The sequence below is a fragment of the Nothobranchius furzeri genome, chromosome 6, assembly GCF_043380555.1.
Source record: "Nothobranchius furzeri strain GRZ-AD chromosome 6, NfurGRZ-RIMD1, whole genome shotgun sequence".
NCBI classification, from domain to species: Eukaryota; Metazoa; Chordata; class Actinopteri; order Cyprinodontiformes; family Nothobranchiidae; genus Nothobranchius; species Nothobranchius furzeri.
The window spans coordinates 43,691,447-43,712,543 of NC_091746.1; the positions used below are offsets into that span (position 1 = coordinate 43,691,447).

Sequence of the window (21,097 nt, forward strand, 5' to 3'; positions counted from 1 at the left end):
TTTTAATTACAACTAACCAGGTTGTGTATTTTAGTGATATATTCTTATTTACTTTTTTAGTCTTTTGCATTATTGTTTTACTTGAATGCTGTGTGTGCTTGTTGAGACCATTTTTATTGCTGATTTGATGAGTTCTTGTTCAGCACTTTAGGCAACACAGTGCATTTTGAATGTGCTTCATAAATAAACTTAAACCAAAATATTGCAAGTGCAAAATGAGAAAAGAACAAAACAGATGAATAAACAGCAACATCATATTAACACATTTCTCTAGACAAGTACATTTAAATTCTCACTTTAGTTTCCAAATATGTTATCATCTGAACATTGTTTATATAAAAGCTGAATGGTGAAAAACAAATGTGTTATCCACTATTTGCGTGGAAAGAGGATTTGATCAGTGCTGTCTGGCATCATGCAGAGAGATTTTTACCTCCCTTCAAACCCTTCTAATGCGATACATCTGTTGGTTGTTAGAGTGATAGAACCCATATGTTTTTTTTTATTCCAGTGAGTGATTAAGCCGGTAAGAATAACCCTCTTAAATGATTAAAGAATGAATGTTAGAATTAAAAAGAAAAACAGATAAACATAAAAACAAACATATATTTTTAAATATTTTTAATGGGTGATGCAAAAATATTTTTTCTCCAAGGATTTGAACAGTACTTTCTGTTCAAATACTAATAGCACAATTTGTCAACAAGATCCAGGATCATGAAGCGCTGCTTCATTTCACCTGCAGGAGACAGCAGCGAGCACGAGAAAAATCTACACTACTCACACCAACGAAGAAAAAACGTCAACAGGAAGCAGTACTGCTGCAATTTAAGGTTAGCAGAAATGTATCTGGCTGTTTAAACTTCATTATTTGACTTTTACAGAATAAAATGAATAAATTAACATGAGTTATAAGAACGGAGTTAAATATGTGACTGATATTGAGTCAGCAGCTTGTCATTCGCTGAGTTCTTTGAACTTCTACAGGATTTCCATATAATTTTGATCTAATGTCTTTTAGAAAGTGTACAGACCTAGTTAACATGTTTAATAATTGCATCGTATTGATTAAACTGTTGTCAGTGTTGGCTTTGACAAAGTAATAAAAGGTTTAGGTGTGCTTCAGACTTCACACTTCAGACCAACATCCAGGGAAACATTTGAAATCAGCTGAGGAAGACTTAACATGAAGATCTGCCTTGAAGTTTCATTAGAATCAAAGCGGTGCCATCATTTTTTTTTTAATAATTTAATGTTTAACCAATTCATAATTTATGTAGTTTTTCCCTTCAAACTATTGAAAAAATTAATTGGAATAGTTTAGATTGGTCTTAATCTCCTTTTGTTTTGTGGGCAGCTTCACTTATAGCTACAAGAACATCTTCCCAAAAATAAAAGTCATGATTACGGACAAATCCATCTCATTTGCAGAGAGCTCTGAACAACCTGAGGTCTGTTGACCATCACCTGCTACTGGATAAGCTGAGAGACTGGGTAGGCCTATCAGGATCTGCTCTGGATTGGTTCTCCTCTTATCTCTCTGAGCACTCTTTCTCTGTGGCCGTCTCCAAGTTTCAGTCGTCCAACTGTACATCTCCTTTAAGCCCCATGAGATGTCTAAGCTGCAGCTGTTACACACCTGCTTAGACTCTATCAAAACCTGGACGGCTGGGAACTTTCTACAGCTGAGTGAAGATGAGATCTGTGTCCCAGACAAGCTGGTTCCCAAAGTCAGAGACTCTCTTGGTCAGCTTGCTTCTCACACAAACCCCTTGGTGTGACCTTTGACCCAGCTACATTTTTCTGCAGTTTTCAAACAAATCATTAGTTCATGGAACTGGTACTTAATAAACGTTTACATCATCCTTTAAGTTCACATTACAGGTTTATTAGAATGATGTGGTGGTTTGTAGCAGAATAAGCTGCTAGAGTTTAATAACTCAGCTGTACATCCTGATAATGTGATGCATATGTGGTAACACAGTCATGAGATGTTTAGATGTTTTTCTTAAAACAATGAAAATGAGACACTTAATAACTGGCCCCATTCCGACTAATTGTTAGATCACCATCAGAATGAAGCTTTTTCTCTGGACTGAAGATTTAATGAGATTTTAAGTCTTTCTAATCTTTTCACAGAAACCCAATTCTCAAGATGTCAACTATCAGTTTAGGCTTCAACAATATTTGTTTATAGGACCAGTGCTGTGTCTACACATACCATACCGAAAACAGTAAAAAGCCAAAAATGAATTTCATCTAAACCCTTTAGCTCTTTATTTGGATGCCAATTTGTTTCGATTTTTTTTTTCATTTGCATTTATGAAAAATGTCGAAACACCAAGAGAACAAAGTTTTACGGGAACCCCGACAGTTTTGCATTCATCAGTTGGGTTCGCTTGTATCTTCTGACTGTGTGTGCATTCATGCGTGCGGGCACTTTTGGTTTTAAGAGCATTAATTGCACCGTCAGATTGATAACTACACGACAGAAATCCAAGCTTGTCTAAATAATAAAAAAAAATTCTAAAATCCTTAAATCTGTATTCCAGGCAGGAATCCACACAGGAAGCGGGTCAATAATCCTCTCAGTTTCTTCTGCTGTAGGTTTGATCAACACAATAATCTGATAAATTCTCCCATTACTGATGTGAATTATGAATACATGATCTATGAAAGGATCAGTTATTGTGAGAGAATCAGCTTTTTTTAAATGGAATAAAGCAGAAAAGCCACAAATGAGAACACGATCCAAGCTGCTCTTATCTGTTATCTAAAAAGGTAAAATGCAATTCTGCTGGTATTAATCTGTGCATAATGTTCAGTTTGCTAATCAAGCAGCGGTTTTTATTATTAAAACAGTTTAGCTGTAGAGTTTTAGACAAAAGAAAACAAGACCTAAAGAAAATAATTAGTAACACCATTCATTATTGTCATCCAGTCGTCAGGCAGATCTTCAGCATGGCGGGTAGACGAGCTTTGAAGGCTGTGCTCATTGACCTCAGTGGAACTCTACATGTAGAAGACACCGCAGTGCCTGGAGCGCAGGACGCCCTCCACTGGTAGGAAACAGGGACAGGTGGAAGAAGGGAAGGAAGAACGTCTGTATGTCAGTGTGACTGGCCACGTTTACACACGTAAAGGCTAGCATCTTTTATTGTACATAGACATGAATTCTAACAGTGTTTTGATGTCGTCAGTCTACGGCAGGCATCTGTTTCTGTGAAGTTTGTGACCAACACAACCAAAGAGAGTAAGAGGAACTTACTGGAAAGGCTGCAACGTCTCAACTTTGACCTACAGGTGAAAACAATTTTTTATTGTAAAGTTGAGGGAAAAAAATATTGTTTAGAATTTTGTCTGAATTTCCCAGAAATAAATAGCAAAAGTATCACTGTGTGTGTCAGGCTTTTAACATGACTTCATGTGACTCTGCAGTGCATTAGTTCTTGAGTTTGCCTTTGAAACTGAATCTGCAGGAAAAAGAGATCTTCACATCTCTGAGTGCAGCAAGAAGTCTGTTAGAGCAGAAACAACACAGGCCGCTGCTGCTGGTGGAGGACAGCGCTTTGGAAGACTTCACTGGTACATAAATAGAGGACACAACATCACATTTTTAAAATTATTTTCATATTTTGCACCTTATACATGTAAAACGAGTTATTATCGTCTCCAACTGCAGGGATTGACACATCACATCCCAACGCTGTTGTTGTTGGACTTGCTCCTGATCACTTCAACTACCAGACTCTCAACAGGGCCTTCAGGTGGGAATGTCAGAAAAGTTCAAATAGGGCTGCTCCAGTATGGTAGAAATAGTAATCATGATTATTTTTATTTACCTCACTTACTCAAATGAGTCCAGAAACATTAAGAGCTCAGGCAGAGTGCAGGCACTGATTTACATCAGCAGGTGGCAGAGTTGTGCGGATTTAAAATTACAAGACTATAAATGACACAACAGAATTTATTTTAGCATATAGGCAAGTCAGCTTTATTCATATAGCAAATTTCATACACTGAGGCAATTCAATGTGGCCATTTCAGAATACAAAATATTTTGGATATTTTGTAACATTTGGATATTATTTTAAACACATGTAAACACCAAATAATAAACTTGATTTTCTACTTGTATTGTCAGTCACATGAAGAAAATAGAAGGAACTGCTAAATAAGAAGAGAAGAACAGCGCTGGTGCACATATTTGTTTTCAGATTGAAGCCATTAAAATAAATCCCTGGCCACTGAGGGTGTGGTGGTCATGTTGCAAACAATGGAAGCATAGATTTTAATGCTCATCAAATGACATCCAGTGTGTTTTGCCTTTGTTCTTCCATCTTTCTGTTCTTAAACTATTTGTTAACCCCCACCACAAGATGAATTTGAGTTTTACCTTCCAAAAAGGTGGTGTGCAATAATTGGAAGAGGTGACAAAAGAAGAATTGGACAAATAATTTTGTTTTTCATGATTACTTTGCTTTTTTAATCCTTTGAAGAAAAAGCTATATAGAAATACAAACTGGACTAATTGCACGGGGGTTTAGGCTGTCGTCTGTCAATTTTTATACATTTTTAATGTGTTTCTTTCTAGAATGATTTTGGATGGAGCTCCCCTTATCGCCATACATAAAGCTCGCTATTATAAACGTAAGGATGGTTTGGCTCTTGGCCCTGGGCCCTTTGTGACAGGACTTGAATATGCAGCAGAATGTAAAGCTACTGTAGTGGGAAAGCCTGAAAAGACGTTTTTTACACAGGTAAACATTTTAGCTTTTGGAGCTAATAATTCACCTGCAAGTGAAACCTTTTCAAATTTTCTCTTTGATTTCTTCTCCATACAGGCTCTGTCTGAATTAGGATGCAGCCCCAGTGAAGCTGTCATGATCGGAGATGTGAGTATGTTTAAAGTTTCAATTTCAGTACAGTTTGTATTTGCAGATTATTTTCAACTGGTCACCAGTATGCAGATTTCAATCTAATATGAGCACAATGGCTCATGTGTGTTTGATTTCACACCAGTAGCTTTGGCATTTTTCCAAATTAAGCTACTTAATAATCTATCCTTGTAAGTATATTTCTACCACTCTCACTAGATTAAGGAAGGTGAACACTACTCAGACTGAAAAAAACACCTTTTTTATTAGTCCTTGATCATGAATGCTCTAATAAATGTGAGTTGCACTAAAAGCTGCCAGTTTCCTCCATTTCAGGATGTCAGAGATGATGTAGGTGGGGCTCAAAACGCAGGAATGTTGGGTATTCTGGTCCGAACAGGTGAGAGCACTTTTCCACTTCACATTTATGCACGTTACTGATGCTTTGTAAGTCACAATTTTATCTTCAGACTAGAATGATGATGATGGAGAACTTCTCAGTATTATTTCTGTTCAATTATCCCTCCATCATCATTAAAGGGGGCATTTTATTACTTTTTTCTTCAGTTATAATGGTTGTAAGTTCGATACAAAACATGTTATGGAGGTTTTTGCACTAAAACCCTCTCACATAAATCAGTTTCAGCCGTTTTATTCAAAAATTTTAGGTACCTTCCAGGATGAGCCGTTTCAGGGCTCTGGCGCTTTAAGAAAACAACCCATCCCCGCTCAGGCTGCTATAACCTGAGATGCTCTGATATCTGGGAGTGGCTCGGAGTAGAGCTGCTACTCCTCCAGCAGCAACGTTATTTTGCACACGAGAGGTGATTCTATTTTAATCTCGTGTATGGCACATATGAAACCAAACACCAACAGAAAATGGATGGATGGGTTTTTTTCACATTGAGTGTTTTTTAGAGGCAGTAGAGACCCACATGGCAGCTTAAAAGAATGCAGAAGGTGCATTTTGCATAACATGTCCCCTTTAAAACATCCATTTTACAGTTCGTGTCCTCAGGATTTATTCCGACTTACTTCTACGCCATTTTATCAGGAGTCCTGTTTTTGTAACTCATGATAATCTGTCATGTTTCAGGTAAATACAGAGAGGGAGATGAAAATAAAATCAGCCCACCTCCTCACCTGACATGTGACAGTTTTCCAGATGCTGTTGAACACATCCTGCAGAATCTTCTCTGAAGCTACAACTAATAAAAACAAAATCTTATGGTAATTATCACTAATGCAGTGTAATCATATTTCAGAGAAGGCAGTTATACCTTTATTGTGGTAAAAACATTAATAAAAGGAGAATAACTCAGATCAATTTCAAACTAGAAGTTTGCAAAGAAAAATAAAACCAGCAAGTCGTCAGTTATCTCCAGTCACTGTAAAAACACTTTGTCGTGTCAAGTTGTGTGAAAATACTTGAATAAAAAAGAAAATACAACATTTGTCATTTAGTTTTGTTATCATTGAGAAGACAACCTCTAAACTGTAGCATGGACTCAGAGGAAAACTGGTTTAGGGTTTTCCCGTTAAATAATTGTTCAAAACTGTTACAAGTTATAAAAATCCTCATTAGAAGCTTAAAAAACCAAAACAATATTATAATTTCTCACTGTGAAGTGTAAGTGCAACGGCTGAATTTGAGTCTTTCAGTTAGGATGCTGACACAAACACGTTTCCTCCAGTGTGACCATCAGACAGACTCATATTCTGTCTTCCAGGCTGAGTATCTGGCCAACAAGTTTCGGGCTGATGGTTTGGTGTGTGCGATCACCTCCATGATGTCAGCTGTTGTTATCATTTCCAGCTGGATCGCAGGCATGTTGGTGTCTGCTGTGGACAAGAACCACACTGAGGAATAACCCGTTGTAGGGATCTCATATCTGCACATGAATGTGTGTCATCCTACCATTCTGATGCGACTCCAGAAAGTCAAAGATCCTACGAACGGGCCTCATGGCAGCCTCCTTACACACCAGTCTGACATCAGAGCCAGAGTATCCTTCCATCTCCTGAAAAACAACCACACATGCACGAAGAAGGTAGAAGATTATCTACACTAGAGTAACTTGGTTAATATAAAAACAGATACAACACATAAATATAAATTTGTAATAAGCTGTCACAAACATCTGCCAGAGTTTTGTAGTCCAACTCAGTTCGCAGCTCGACCCCTCCTATGTAGCTGAGAGGAGGGAGCCAGTGAGAGGTCATGGCTTGGCGTGCAGGGGATGAGGGAAGGTTCACCAGAATCCTCTTCTCTAATCTTCTCAGCATGGCGTGGTCCAGCTCCCTGCAAACAGAGCACCACTAAATACAAACCGGTAGACAGGAATCACAAATACATATATAACCACTGTTTGTCATTTAATGTATAGACATTTCTATGTTCAATTCATTTTATTTTTAAAGCACCAAATCACGACAAGTTGCCTCACGGCACTTCCAAAAGTTCCAATGTAGTTCAGTTCATTAAGCCAATAAGTTAAAGGTTTCCTATATAAGGAACCCAGTAGATTGCATCAAGTCACTGACTAGTGCCACTGGCTTTACAGCAGTTCTCATACTAAGCAAGCATGCAGTGACAGTGGAGAGGAAAACTCCCTTTTAACAGGAAGAAACCTCCAGAGGGTCCTGGCTCAGTATAAGCAGCCATCCGCCACAATGTTAATCTTTTTAGCAAACGGTAATATTTACATTTCTGTCAATGTTATTTATTCAGGTGAATTAAAATTTGTTAGAAAGTTTAGATGAAAATATTTTAAATAAAATACTTAATAAATGCATGTTTTGTTACACTAAAAGATTACCATGGCAGGTTAGAGGCAGCAAGTACAAACACCAGGTCGTCTGATCGTGCAAGCCCATCCATCTGTACCAGCAGCTCCGTCTTCATTCTCCGACTCCCCTCATGCTCTCCCCTAAAACAATAACAAAGTATTTTTAAAGCAAATGCATTTGAATAAACCTTTTGCATAAACCTGGTTTGTTTAAAGCAATTTTCATGGCCTCAACATTTGAGCAACAGCGTTAATGTCACCTGAATGAGAGCACATCTGCAGGCACTGAGGTAAAGACCTATGGAGGATGGCTCGTGTCAAGAACAACAGCAAAGAAGACGAAGTCTTTCCAAGAAAAAAAAAACACCAGAGACAAACTCATTCAGGGACTGGACCACTGAGGACTGCTGTGAAGACATTACCCCAGATAATTCCCATTTTTTAAATTGTCTGGGACAGGTGAGCAGCACCACCACCAGTCCCATGTCATGTCAACAGCAAAGCAACCTGAGGCCATTCCTGTATGGAGGAGTGGATTCACTCCCAGTTTAGCCTCAGAACACAGAGATGGATGAAGAATGATACGTAAACACCGTCCATGGTGATGGACAAAGCCTTTTTCAGCATGGTGGAGCACCGTGCCAAAAGGGTACAGTCGTGGTTCAGGGAGAAAACTTTTATACCTTTGGGTCCATGTCCAGGAAAATCCAGATCTTAAGCGTCAAACAGAACCCATAAATTCTGACAAATGTCAGTTGTTGATGCAAGAATGAGTTGCATTTGAATAATTTTGAATAAACAATGCAATTTTGAATAAAGGCCTCTGAAATAAATAACACTTCTGTTCAGCTCAGTGTGTCGTTTCAGTCACTCAGGCATGGCATCACTAGTCTACAGCAACTGGACTTCTAACGTTTTGTCAACCTCCAAAATGTTGACGATGGCTTTAGTGGCAGAGCTCACCCCAAACTGGATCCCCTCTGTCCCATCACTGACTCCAGCTCATCCAGGAAGATGGTGGAAGGGGCGTGGTACCTGGCCAGCTCAAACAAAACCTGCAGATGCACATGATGTTAGTAACAACCTGAGAACTCATGTTTGGGTATCATTGTGAGAGGACAACCTACCCTGACAAGTTTTTCAGAGTCTCCTCTCCACTTGCTGACGATGCTAGAGGCTGAAATGTTGAAGAACGTTGTCTTACACTCTGTAGCTACGGCTTTTGCCAGAAGGGTTTTACCAGTCCCTTTGTGTGGAAGAGAGCAAAGCTGAGCAGAGCCAAACCATGACATAAAGAGCTCCTCATGTTTGTTTTGCCCTGAAGGCCTTACCTGGGGGGCCGTAGAGCAGCAAGCCCTTCCATGGAGATAAGATGCCTGTAAACAATTGCGGATACTGCAGAAAGAGTGAGTTAGAGAATAAAAGTAAAAAAATAAAGATTAGAAAAGACAAATGTGACTAGAACAGCATAAACTTCATGGTATGTTTTCTAAATTGGACCAATCAAAAGCTGCGATATATGCAAAGAAAACTGATGAACTAGATGAAAAGCTGAGTAGGTGCTCCCAACACCATAAAGCACAAATTATTTTGAATCTTCAGTGGCAAAGAGAAGCAGGTTCAAATCATCCAGCTGACCTTATAAGTCGGAGAATGAATAATAATGGAGACGAACGTTAGGAAGGGTGGCAGGGCGGTGTTATTGAATAAAACAGGCCAGCAGAATATATGTAAGAAAACAGACACATCAGTCCTCATCTTCGCCTGGAAATGTCAAGAGGATGCAGACAAGCGGATTGGTTGTCATGAGAAAGGTCTGGATGATGATGATAAAAATGCATGTGTGTGATTCCCGTGTGTATGTACGTGTGTGTGTGTGTGTGTGTGTGTTTGTGGCTGTTATCTATACGTGGTTGTAAAACTGTGTGAACGGGTTTGTGTAAATTCTACATGCGTGCTCCCACCTCGCTCTCCGTCTATCCATCTGCATATGAGTGTTGTTGCCATAAGATCCCAGATATGGATTTAATGTCAGTCTAATAGACTGCCCTGACCCCTGCTGCCCGTCTTCTCTTTAAGCCCTTTAAAGGAGATGTATTCAGAATCGAAGAACGAGGACTGACGCTGAAATACCAGCGCATTCGTGTGCCGGCCTCACCTTAATGGGATAAACGACAGCCTCTTTGACTAATCGCTTGGCATCCTCCAGACCGATGATGTCCTCCCAGCGTACATTTGGGCTGTGCAAATAGATGTCCTTTAGGGGGTGAACACACGCAAACACAGAGTTGGGAGGGCGGTGGTAGCTAGGTTTGTGTAACTGGGTGTCCTTCAGAGTGAAACATCATTTAAGTAAAACAAATAGAGCCTAGGCCTTCTCTATGGCAGAACATCAATTTACTCTCAGTGCAGCTCTTTACTGCCCTCTAGTGTGCAAATGCAGACATTTATAGACATGGATGAAAGTGTTTGGTATCTTGTTATAGAAAGAAAAACGCACAATGGTCACAAAAATGACCTGAAGCTGACAAAAGCAGTCAATCAATCAATCAAAGATACTTTATTAATCCCAGAGGGAAATTAGAGACCAACAGACCTTAAAGAGCTGAACAGCAAGTGCAGCCGTCATCAGACGGGCGTCAAGTGACTTCTGTAACTCTCTAAAGGACAGGTATCTTAGATATACTGGGTTCATCCTCCAGATGTTTCAGCTCCTTCCACAGATGTTCAACAGTTTTAAATCAGGGCTATTAGAAGGCTACTTCAGACTTAGCTTAGCCATAGGCCATTTTCCTGTTGTAGGCCCCATGACCTGCTACAGAGACCTAGCTATCTGAGGTTGGGCCATATGGTGTGCTATTTGTAAAATCAAAGAGTCATAATTTAACAGCAGTATTTTGGGTTATTTAGATTATTGTAAGAGAAAAAAAATGTGAATTCACTTTTCATAGTCATATTTTATGTTATTCATACATGTTAAAGTTCACAACTAAATATTTAGTTAGCAAGCTAAATATTTAATTTAGAATTAAATATGTATTTTACAAACTAAATATTTAGGTAAGACCTTAATATTTAGTTGTTAAAATAAATATTTAATGTACTAACTAAATATTTCTTTGGGAACAAACCATTTATTTTACAAACTAAATATTAAATATTTATGTTCCAAAATACATTTTTAAATCCCAGCAAAATATTAGTTTGTAAACTAAATATTTTGTTCCAAAGTGAGCATTTAGTTAGTAAAGTAAATATTTATTTTACAAACTAAATATTTAGGTCTGACCTTCTTCCTGAGGCTTTACAGTTTGTTAATTTGCTTTTTTAAATTTCCAGTCTTTTTAAATGTAATTTGATGTGAGCAGCGGTGTCCGTCTAGGTTGTCTTCCATTATGTCCTCCTTGGCTGAAAGGTGCGTCTTTGACCTTGGAGTTTACGTCTAACCTTTCCGTAATTTGTTCTGAGCTCTTTGGTTACTTTGCAGTCACATCCATGGAGATTATCTACAACCAACAGACCTTAAAGAGCTGAACAGCAAGTGCAGCCGTCGTCAGACGGGCATTAAACTCAGAGACCTTGGACGTGCTGGTCAATAATTGTCTTTCTAATCTGAGACAACTCTGTCCTTAATGTTGTTAAAGATTTAGAATAACGGCTGAAGATGAAGGAGATGCCAACAGGACAGATGTAGTTTAAAATGTCCCTGTTGTCATGTTATGTTCAATCTTTTCGTGGGACACCGTACTTTTGTCCGGGTCGTTTTGAGAAATTGTATGTTTTATTATTCTGTTAACCCAAATTTACAAGCAATGGCTGATTTTCATTTGTTATTATTTTAGTTTTTCTTATTATTACTATTAAACTTGTCTGTTTCAAGCAGGGATAGACCAGTATGTCTGTTTGCTGATGTATTGGGATGATATTTACCCTTTTTTTATATCCACTGTTATTAGTGGCATTTTAGCAAGCAAATAAGGGAACAAAGGCAGATAATGGCTGATCTAACTTCTAGACGTCGGTATCGGAGGTACAGGGGGCGATGGTGGCACAGAAGTTAAGTGCTCACCCCGTAACCGGAAGGTTGCAGGCTAGAGCCCTGCTCAGTCTGTCGTTGTGTCCTTGGGCAAGACACTTGACCCACCTTGCCTGCTGGTGGTGTTTGGAGGGATCAGTGGCACCCGCGTATGGCAGACTTGCCTCTGTCAGTGTGCCCCAGGGAAGCTGTGGCTACAATGTAGCTAGCTCATCACCACCAGAGTGTGAATGTGTGTGTGGATGACTAATTGTGTTGTAAAGCACCTTGGGAGGTTACAGGACTCTACAGGGTATCCGCGGGTCCTTAAAAAGTCTTAAATTGGCTTTTCCAAATTTAAGGTCTTAAAAATCCATAAAAATGACTAATAATCCTTAAATAGAGTTTTTAAAGGTCTTAAATTACCAAAGACCCAATAAACAAGATTGTTTTATTTCTATAAAATTTTCGTGAATTGGTTAGTGTTCAGCATTTTTTGTGTACGATGTTGGCGTAAGCGGAACCATACACATTTGGTTGGTTGTGAAAGGGGGCTATTTTTAGATGAGCACATTAGCTGGTTAAGCTAGTGGGAGCTTGCGCCATGGGGAAGTGCAAGTTTAATGGTAACTGGATGGCTAATCCTACATTCGCGACGTGGTTAGCACCGGTTCCAGGCAATAGCTGGAAATTATAGCTTAAATTTGGTCAAAGTGGCCTTAAAAAAGGTGTTAAAAAGTCTTAAATTTGGCTCCCTTAAACCTGCAGATACCCTGCTCTAGAAGGGCCTGCATCAAATACAATCTATTTACAAAAACCTGTATCGCTCGATCTCTGGGGCCATTGTGGGTTTTTTCCTTCTTTACCAGACAAACACTTTTATTCTCATCTGTATATCAGTGTTATCTGAGCTTCAGTGTTACATTAACTTTTATGTTTTGTGGCTTAACCTAAAAAAAACAACCACATTTACTATGTTCTGAGTATGCAAGACAAAATTGAAATGTGTGTGCAATACCCCACTGATGACTGCTGCCAGGTCTCTCATTTCACCACTCATTCCAGAAAAGCCACTGAGAGGCTTCAACAGCCGCTCCTGCACAGGGGAAAAAAGGCATGTCTGCGGTTCAGATGTCATCTTTTTACTTTCTTGAACATAGAAACTACTACCACTTGTTAATTTGTGGATTTATTTTTGTGTGTCTGCTCTGTCCTGTCAAACCCTCAGTGAGTCGTGGCGGATGGCTGCTTATACTGAGCCAGGATCTGTTGGAGGTTTCTTCCTGTTAAAGGGGAGTGTTCCACTGCCGCTACGTGCTTGCTCAGTATGAGGATTGCTGTAAAGTCACTGACACAACAAGTCAGTGACTCCATGTAATCTGCTTGGTTTCCTTACATAGGAAACTTGAAATTAATTGGAATAATAAACTGAGCTCAGTGCACTGATAAGTAGGTTCAACTGGAATTTTTACTTTGTGAAGTGCCTTCAGACGCCTCTTGTGATTTGACGCTATTTAAATAAACTGAATTTAAACTTACAGTTCTTCAGAAATACACACAAAATATCAAATGTGTTATTTGACAGTATTTTAATGTCAGAATCTTTATTTTAATAGTTCCTCACATAATTCTTACCATGTGGTCTGAGTGAAAGTCTGATCCTCTGCCTGCATCATGGATTGTTGCTTTTCCATCAGTTATCTGGACCCAAAATATAATAATAATGAATTATATTACTATTTTACAGTAACATAATGCAGCTGTCTTTGAAGGGTTTATTCAGAAGTCAGTGTAGTCTGGTTTAAAATACTTTAGGTGTTACCGGGTCCGTGCTTCCAAGAAAACATTTGAGGCAAAAGGGTTCTGTAGGCCTAATAACCTCTTCAGCACCTTTCTGAATGCTGCAGGCTCTCCAGCCGATCCGTTTTTGATGGGGAGAACGTTGAGCCCGAACTCCGACAACTCCGGTGCTACAGGAATACCATTCTCCTGGGAAATGTATTTCATCATTCAGAAAGGGCAGAATAAAAGCTTGTTGTTTTAGTATTTGTGTATAGGTTTTTGTTAAAATTGTTATACTTTTTCGCAAACACTGGCTGTTCTCTTGAATGCACTTCCAGGCTGGGAGCCAGAGGATGAGTTGATTTTGGGAAGAGGCTTCACAGCTGAGGAGGGACTTCTGAGGACAAAAGAGACACAGGAGAGTTGAATGATTATGGATTAGCTTTTTATATCAAACGTTTAACTTAAAGAGCAAGTCACCCCCAAATCAACTTTTTTTGCTGATAAACTACATAAATGAGTGTCTAATTGTGCTGTAGACACGTGTAGTCAAAATTTGGCACTTCAGTGCATCGTAGTTAAGATTTAAATATCCTGCCTAAAACTGTCAGTGTTATGCCGTAGTCAGGGAAAAATTTAGCACTGTATTTGAATTTAAATCTGCCACCGCTATTGGCTAAGAGGTATGCTATCATGTTAGCTGGTACATTATGATGTCACAATGCCAGTGTGAGCCTGTGTGTGTGTTTGTTAGCAACTCCGCCCTCTCGGTCTGCTAGGCAACAGCATTTGTTGCATTTTTCAAACATGAAGTGGGAGTGAAGTAAGCTTCTTGTAGGGGGGTGACTTGCTCTTTAAAGGATACGAAGGGACTCACTTTTTGACTCCACCACCTTTTGTCTGTCTGCTTTCACCTTTACAAAACAAACAAACAAATCTTAACTCTGAGTTCTTGTTTATATTCTATTGATCTCTCAGCAGATTTATCAGTAGTGATTTCCTTGCCTGGCTCTGCTGTTTTCCTGACGAGTTTGGGATACTTCTGAAACTTGACGTAATGATAGCTCTCATACTCCGTCAGCACCATCTCCAGATTGATGTTATCACAAACCTCGAACTTTCTTACACTCGCATTTGTGTCCTGATCCAAGGCTACTGCTGCTGCTACGTAGCTGATGGGCAAAACAGAAATGCACAAATGTTACGAAGAATTCAAAGTAACCCAGCCAAGGTCAGCTATCTTTCTATTTAGCCGTCTTAAATAATTAATGTTCAATGCACTTCCTTAAATTACACACGTGTTTAGAACAATATATGGTTCTCATTAGATATCTAAAACAATCTGGCACTACAAACTGGTTTTAGTTCCTTTTTTTTAGTAGAATGAGCAAATTAAAATAGATTCAGAGGTTATTGACGTATTTAAATTACACTTGTGATTTTCACTTTGCAGTTGCTGTAATAAAAATGTGAATTATTATGTATATTTTTTACGTGTTGGGCAGATGCTTTTATCCAAAATGACTTGCTACTAATTAATGGAAAATGTGTAAGTGTGCTGTGCACCAAGCCCCATAATTCGGGTCTGAAAATGAAGCCAACACGGAAGTGAAAACTGCAGTTCCACCCTCATCCGCTGGGGGCTGGTGTCAGAAGCGAGCAAATCCTCATTGACTCCCATGTTAAAAATACCAATTTCACAGCAGAAATAAACATGTTTACAGCCTGGTACCAAACCATGTTTTTGGTTTAATAGATCTAGTTTACACTCATGACAACTCTGAGGGGGGTGAATTTTTTGTCACTCTTCTGTTTAAGTGTATTAAAAGCTTAAAAGTCTGAATAATTAATGAGCATCCAACCCACGTGGAAAGGCCTCAGCCTGAGCCTCGGCCTCGCCTGAAAATTGTTCCGCAATTTTTAGTCTCTCAACTTAGACCAATAGTTGTAGCGTTTGTGCATTCTTTTTGGATATTATTTGTGCAATTGTTGGACAAAATGACTTGCTGTGGCATTAATTGCACTAATAGAGCCTCCAAGGAGTCTCCACTTCATTTATTTCGTTAAGTAAATTTATATTTATGTATTTTAGGTCACTGCCGCTCTTGCACTAGCTGAGCTTAGATTTTAACATGTACTGTTTAGCCATGAAATTGAAATGCAATAGGGTAAAACCCAGTGCATTTAACATAATGCTGCACTTTTGAAAGTGGGTTAAAAAAAACATGTTAGTGGAGTCGAAGGATCTTTCATGGCGGTAAAAACGAAGAGTCGGAGTACCCGGCCCGGAGGGTTACCGGCCCGGAGGGTTACCGGGGTCCCACCCTGGAGCCAGGCCTGGGGTTGGGGCCCGTGAGCGAGCGCCTGGTGGCCGGGCTTTCGCCCATGGGGCCCGGCCGGGCCCAGCCCGAACCGGATACATGGGCTCGTCCAACTGTGGACCCACCACCCGCAGGAGGAACATGAAGGGTCCGGTGCAATGTGAATCGGGTGGCAGACCAAGGCGGGAGCCTTGGCGGTCCAATCCCCGGACAAGAAAACTAGTTTTTGGGACATGGAACGTCACCTCGCTGGCGGGGAAGGAGCCGGAGCTTGTGGCAGAGGTTGAGCGGTACCGGCTAGATATAGTCGGACTCACCTCGACACATTGCATTGGCTCTGGAACCCGAGACCTGGAGAGGGGTTGGACACTCTACTTTGCTGGAGTTGCTCCGGGTGAGAGGCGGAGGGCTGGGGTTGGCTTTTTGTTAGCCCCGAGACTCTCTGCCTGTGTGTTGGGGTTTACCCCGGGGGACAAGAGGGTAGCTTCCTTGCGCCTTCGGGTCGGGGAACGGGTCCTGACTGTTGTTTGTGCTTATGGGCCAAATATCAGTTCAGAGTACCCACCCTTTTTGGAGTCCCTGGGACGAGTGCTAGATAGTGCTCCATCAGGGGACTCCATTGTCCTGCTGGGGGACTTCAATGCTCACGTGGGCAATGACAGCTTGACCTGGAGGGGTGTGATTGGGAGGAACGGCCCACCTGATCAGAACTCGAGCGGTGTTTTGTTATTGGACTTCTGTGCAAGCCGCAGTTTGGCCATAACGAACACCATGTTCGAACATAAGGATGCCCACCGGTACACTTGGTACCAGGGCAGCCTAGGTCACAGGTCGATGATAGATTTTGTAGTCGTATCATCTGACCTGCGGCCGTATGTTTTGGACACCCGAGTGAAGAGAGGGGCGGAGCTGTCAACTGATCACCACCTGGTGGTGAGTTGGATCAGATGGCAAGGGAACATGCCGCGTAGACCTGGCAGACCCAAACGCATAGTGAGGGTCTGCTGGGAACGCCTGGCAGAAGAACCTGTCAAGACGGTCTTCAACTCCCACCTCCGGCAGAGCTTTGACCACGTCCCGAGAGCAGTGGGGGACATTGAGTCCGAGTGGGCCTTGTTCCACTCTGCGATTGTCGAGGCGGCTGTTGCTAGCTGTGGTCGTAAGGTGGCCGGTGCCAGTCGTGGTGGCAACCCCCGTACCCGCTGGTGGACACCAGAGGTTCGGGGAGCCGTCAGGCTGAAGAAGGAGGCCTACAGGGCGTGGCTGGTCTGTGGGTCTCCGGAGGCAGCAGACAGGTACCGGATAGCCAAGCGGGGTGCAGCAGTGGCAGTTGCCGAGGCAAAATCTCGGGCGTGGGAGGAGTTTGGTGAGGCCATGGAGAAAGACTATCGATCGGCTCCAAAGAGGTTCTGGCAAACTGTCCGGCGCCTCAGGAGAGGAAGGCAGCAACTCGCTCACACTGTTTACAGTGGGGATGGGGAGCTGCTGACGTCAACTGAGGCTATAGTCGGACGGTGGAAGGAATACTTTGAGGAGCTCCTCAATCCCACCAATGCGCATTCCGAGGAGGAACCAGAGCTGGGAGGCCTGGGGATGGACTGTCCGATCTCGGGGGCAGAAGTTGCTGAGGTAGTCAAACAACTACACAGCGGCGGAGCCCCGGGGGCGGATGAGGTTCGTCCTGGGTATCTCAAGGCTATGGATGTTGTAGGGCTGTCATGGTTGACACGTCTCTACAACATTGCGTGGTCATCGGGGGCAGTTCCTAGGGAGTGGCAGACCGGGGTGGTGGTCCCCATCTTTAAGAAGGGTGACCTGAGGGTGTGTTCCAACTATAGGGGGATCACACTCCTCAGCCTCCCTGGAAAGGTCTACGCCAAGGTACTGGAGAGGAGGGTCCGATCGATAGTTGAATCTCAGATAGAGGAGGAGCAATGTGGTTTTCGTCCTGGCCGTGGAACTGTGGACCAGCTCTATACCCTTGCAAGGGTGATGGAGGGGGCATGGGAGTTTGCCCAACCAATCCACATGTGCTTTGTGGATTTGGTGAAGGCTTATGACCGTGTCCCCAGGGGCACCCTGTGGGGGACGCTCCAGGAGTATGGGGTGGGTGGCTTTCTGTTAAGGGCCATTCAGTCCCTTTACCAGAGGAGCGTGAGTTTGGTCCGCATAGCCGGTAGTAAGTCGGACCTGTTCCCAGTGAGGGTTGGACTCCGCCAGGGCTGCCCTTTGTCACCGGTTCTGTTCATCACTTTTATGGACAGAATTTCTAGACGCAGCCGTGGTGTGGAGTGTGTCGAGTTTGGTGGCAGGAGAATCTCGTCTCTGCTTTTTGCGGATGATGTGGTCCTCCTAGCTTCATCCAGCTCTGACCTTCAGCTCTTGCTGGGTAGGTTCGCGGCCGAATGTGAAGCGGCTGGGATGAGGATCAGCACCTCCAAATCTGAGACCATGGTTCTCGACCGGAAAAGGGTGGCTTGCCACCTCCGGGTCGGGGGAGAGGTCCTACCTCAAGTGGAGGAGTTTAAGTATCTCGGGGTCTTGTTCACGAGTGAGGGTAGGAGGGATCGGGAGATCGACAGGCGGATTGGTTCGGCGTCTGCAGTGATGCGGACGCTGAGCCGATCTGTCGTGGGGAAGAGGGAGCTGAGCCAGAAAGCCAGGCTCTCGATTTACCGGTCGATCTACGTCCCAATCCTCACCTATGGTCATGAGCTTTGGGTAATGACCGAAAGAACGAGATCGCGGATACAAGCGGCCGAAATGAGTTTCCTCCGTAGGGTGGCCGGGCTCAGCCTTAGAGATAGGGTGAGGAGCTCGGACATTCGGGAGGGACTCGGAGTAGAACCGCTGCTCCTCCGGATTGAAAGGAGCCAGTTGAGGTGGTTTGGGCATCTGGTCAGGATGCCTCCTGGACGCCTCCCCGGGGAGGTGTTTCGGGCATGTCCTGCCGGCAGAAGGCCCCCGGGTCGACCCAGGACACGTTGGAGAAGTTACATCTCCAATCTGGTCCGGGAACGCCTTGGGGTCCTGCCGGAGGAGCTGGTGGACAAGGCCGGGGAGAGGACGGCCTGGAGCTCCCTAGTTGGGATGCTGCCCCCGCGACCCGGACCCGGATAAGCGGAGGAAGACGACGACGACGATGTTAGTGGAGCTGGGTTCCGACTATCGGTATGGACTCCTTCCCTTCAGCGGCAGCTCGGTGCATCTCTGATCACAGTGGCGCCTGTCTGCTGCGCGAGATGCCGGCTTGTGGAGCTCTCGAATGGAAACCAATGTTTTCCACCCAGTTCTCCCCAGCGGCAGCTCAACGCATCTGATTGCTGCGGCTCTTGTCTGCTGCGCGGCTTGTGGAGCTCTCGGGAGACATCTGTGTTCTACCCGGTTTTACCCAGAGGTCAGCCCGATGGATTTCTGGCTCAGAAGCTCCGGTGTTATGCACAGTTAACTCTGGCTGTAGCTACGTAGCTACCTCTGTTAGCTTAGCTACCACCTCCGCGTTAGCTTTGGGTTAGCTTGTAGCTACATTGCTTCAGTTTGACGGGTGTCATCATTTGATCCTAGCCTTACAGCCCCACCCTCAGCTCCACCTCTTTTCCCTTTTGTGGAATTGTCTAGGCTTGACGGAACCTGTGACACGGTCAAAATAGCGGTGGTGGCCACCTCCCATTTTGGCTTAAAAATGTATTATTGGAGACAACGGAAACGAATTGTCCGGTATATATGTCGATGGTGTGCACACAGACCCCTCTCCCAACAAGTGGTGGTAGATCATAACAAGAAGGCTCTTCTTCCTCATTTCAGTCCTGAACCCATCCTGTCAGACAGAAACACAGGTTTTAGACTCAGATAAAGAATTGTGACTAAAGTGAGCTGGTATGAAATATTTCACGAGCACCATGACTCAAATATCTAAGCAGAAAAAAAAAAGTATCACACTTTCTACTTGGCTTGAGATTTTATTAATTATATTATGAGCATTCTCTTCACAAGACTGTCCGACAACGGAAGTGTCTTCAGTCAGAGGCTTCTTCAGATTCGCTGCAACACTGACTGCTACTGGAGATCCTTCCTGCCAACATATACAATAACTCTTTGATGACTTGATTATTATTATCATTGTTATCCTGAGCTACTACAGCAACCCCTCTGGGATTAACAAAGTGTTTTTGAATTGAATTATATTATTACTCATAATTTTATTACCCAACATAAAAAAATCCACATCTAATGTATTGATTCCAAGTATGTTAGACTTTAAAGTGGTTAGTCAACAACTCTACCAGCAGAGGGAGACAAATTCACACAAACAGTAAACACGTGACCCGGTATCTAAGCAACAAGAGGACGCTGGCTTACTTTGCCTATGAATCCACGAAAACTAGCATAATTAGCTTAACAACTTTGGTTGACGACAGTTTACAAGCAGCCGAGTGATTGAAATAGCATATTTAAGCAATTGTGATGGTATTTTTGCTTTTAAATATGAATTTGGTCCAAAAATATATAAACAGTGATGTTTATTACTTTGTGTCGCTCATCCGTGCTAGCTTGTCGGCTTCAGGTGGTTAGCTCGCCAAAATTTTTTAAATTAAGCTTGGAACTACAAAAAAATAAAATAAAAATGAATAAAGCCCTTTGCTTACTCACGGTTTCTCGAGTTTGATGAGCAATTTTCATCGACTGATAAGACAGCTCCATCTTTATTATAAAGGTGTGTTGAGACTGTCTCTGGAAGGATACGCAACTTAGTACTTACTTTTGTGCAGAATGTCCTCTCTGGCTTTCCGTAGAAAATGCATACCGTGTGGTCTGCTAACGACAGGACTGATGTAATATGTGGATACAGCTGTTTTCAGTTTTGGTGGAACACATTCAGTTGTTTTATAATCTACAACATCAGATATGAGGTTTCTTGATAAAATCAAATGCAGAGTTTTGGAAAATAGATGTTAGCTCTTTCACAAAATGATTAAAATGGTTTTGCAATGTGAACAGTATTTTATTCACACAAGAGAATAAAGAACAGTACCTTTTTCTCTTATAACTTTGAACTGGCGAAATTTGGAACCGCTGACAAACAGCAATTAACATTTTTGAATCACGAATCAAAAAATGCATGTAGTACTTAACATCTCCACAAGAGGGCGGAAACTGTTTTTCGATAACTTTGCACTATCGACATACATGTAGCTTTGCACACCTGTCCTGAATTTATTCAACTGGCATGAATAAACAAATAATTCTTATCTATCGAAAAAATAAATATAAATGTAATATAAAAAGCAGGCATGAAAATCAATTAACCCCTTA

General features: G+C 42.1%; 2 protein-coding genes across 6 annotated transcripts; one reads left to right on the top strand and one right to left on the bottom strand.

Annotated features, from left to right (window-relative positions):
• The first annotated feature begins 638 nt into the window (after positions 1–638).
• On the top strand, positions 639–6,336 carry hdhd2 (haloacid dehalogenase-like hydrolase domain containing 2). Of its 2 annotated transcripts, XM_054744195.2 has the most exons (10): positions 787–833; positions 1,432–1,494; positions 2,942–3,062; positions 3,201–3,303; positions 3,480–3,585; positions 3,683–3,767; positions 4,595–4,760; positions 4,845–4,895; positions 5,214–5,277; positions 5,974–6,336. In XM_054744195.2, exons 3-10 carry the CDS (start codon positions 2,962–2,964, stop codon positions 6,075–6,077), a joined length of 780 nt encoding a protein of 259 aa, XP_054600170.2. In that variant the 5' UTR covers positions 787–833; positions 1,432–1,494; positions 2,942–2,961; the 3' UTR covers positions 6,078–6,336. The 2 variants fall into 2 exon arrangements, with proteins under 2 accessions (XP_015831855.3, XP_054600170.2); XM_015976369.3 differs by lacking the exon at positions 1,432–1,494 and having other exon boundaries at positions 639–833.
• On the bottom strand, positions 6,132–21,064 carry katnal2 (katanin p60 subunit A-like 2). 4 transcript variants are annotated; one of them, XM_054744193.2, is made up of 16 exons: positions 20,544–21,064; positions 19,531–19,601; positions 14,469–14,635; positions 14,341–14,377; positions 13,761–13,860; positions 13,572–13,670; positions 13,317–13,382; positions 12,700–12,777; positions 9,825–9,995; positions 8,998–9,061; positions 8,794–8,912; positions 8,630–8,721; positions 7,697–7,807; positions 7,017–7,179; positions 6,796–6,898; positions 6,132–6,719 (listed from the first exon to the last, which is right to left on the bottom strand). In XM_054744193.2, the coding sequence occupies exons 2-16, from the start codon at positions 19,581–19,583 to the stop codon at positions 6,580–6,582; spliced, it is 1,563 nt and encodes a 520-aa protein (XP_054600168.1). In that variant the 5' UTR covers positions 19,584–19,601; positions 20,544–21,064; the 3' UTR covers positions 6,132–6,579. The 4 variants fall into 4 exon arrangements, with proteins under 4 accessions (XP_054600168.1, XP_054600169.1, XP_054600167.1 ...); XM_054744194.2 differs by lacking the exon at positions 20,544–21,064 and adding an exon at positions 20,435–20,537 and having other exon boundaries at positions 9,825–9,923; XM_054744192.2 differs by lacking the exon at positions 20,544–21,064 and adding an exon at positions 20,435–20,537 and having other exon boundaries at positions 6,132–6,716.
• Positions 21,065–21,097: the final 33 nt, after the last annotated feature.

Bases quoted from the DNA above. Each gene is read 5' to 3' on its own strand.
- hdhd2 (XM_015976369.3), top strand. From the start codon at position 2,962: ATGGCGGGTAGACGAGCTTTGAAGGCTGTGCTCATTGACCTCAGTGGA. The intron at 3,586-3,682 runs GTACATAAATAG...CTCCAACTGCAG, and splicing joins CGCTTTGGAAGACTTCACTG to GGATTGACACATCACATCCC. The intron at 4,761-4,844 runs GTAAACATTTTA...TTCTCCATACAG, and splicing joins AAAAGACGTTTTTTACACAG to GCTCTGTCTGAATTAGGATG.
- katnal2 (XM_054744191.2), bottom strand. From the start codon at position 20,485: ATGGAGCTGTCTTATCAGTCGATGAAAATTGCTCATCAAACTCGAGAA. The intron at 12,778-13,316 runs GTAAGAATTATG...TCCCCTGTGCAG, and splicing joins ACTTTCACTCAGACCACATG to GAGCGGCTGTTGAAGCCTCT. The intron at 6,720-6,795 runs GTAGGATGACAC...TCTTGTCCACAG, and splicing joins TCTGGAGTCGCATCAGAATG to CAGACACCAACATGCCTGCG.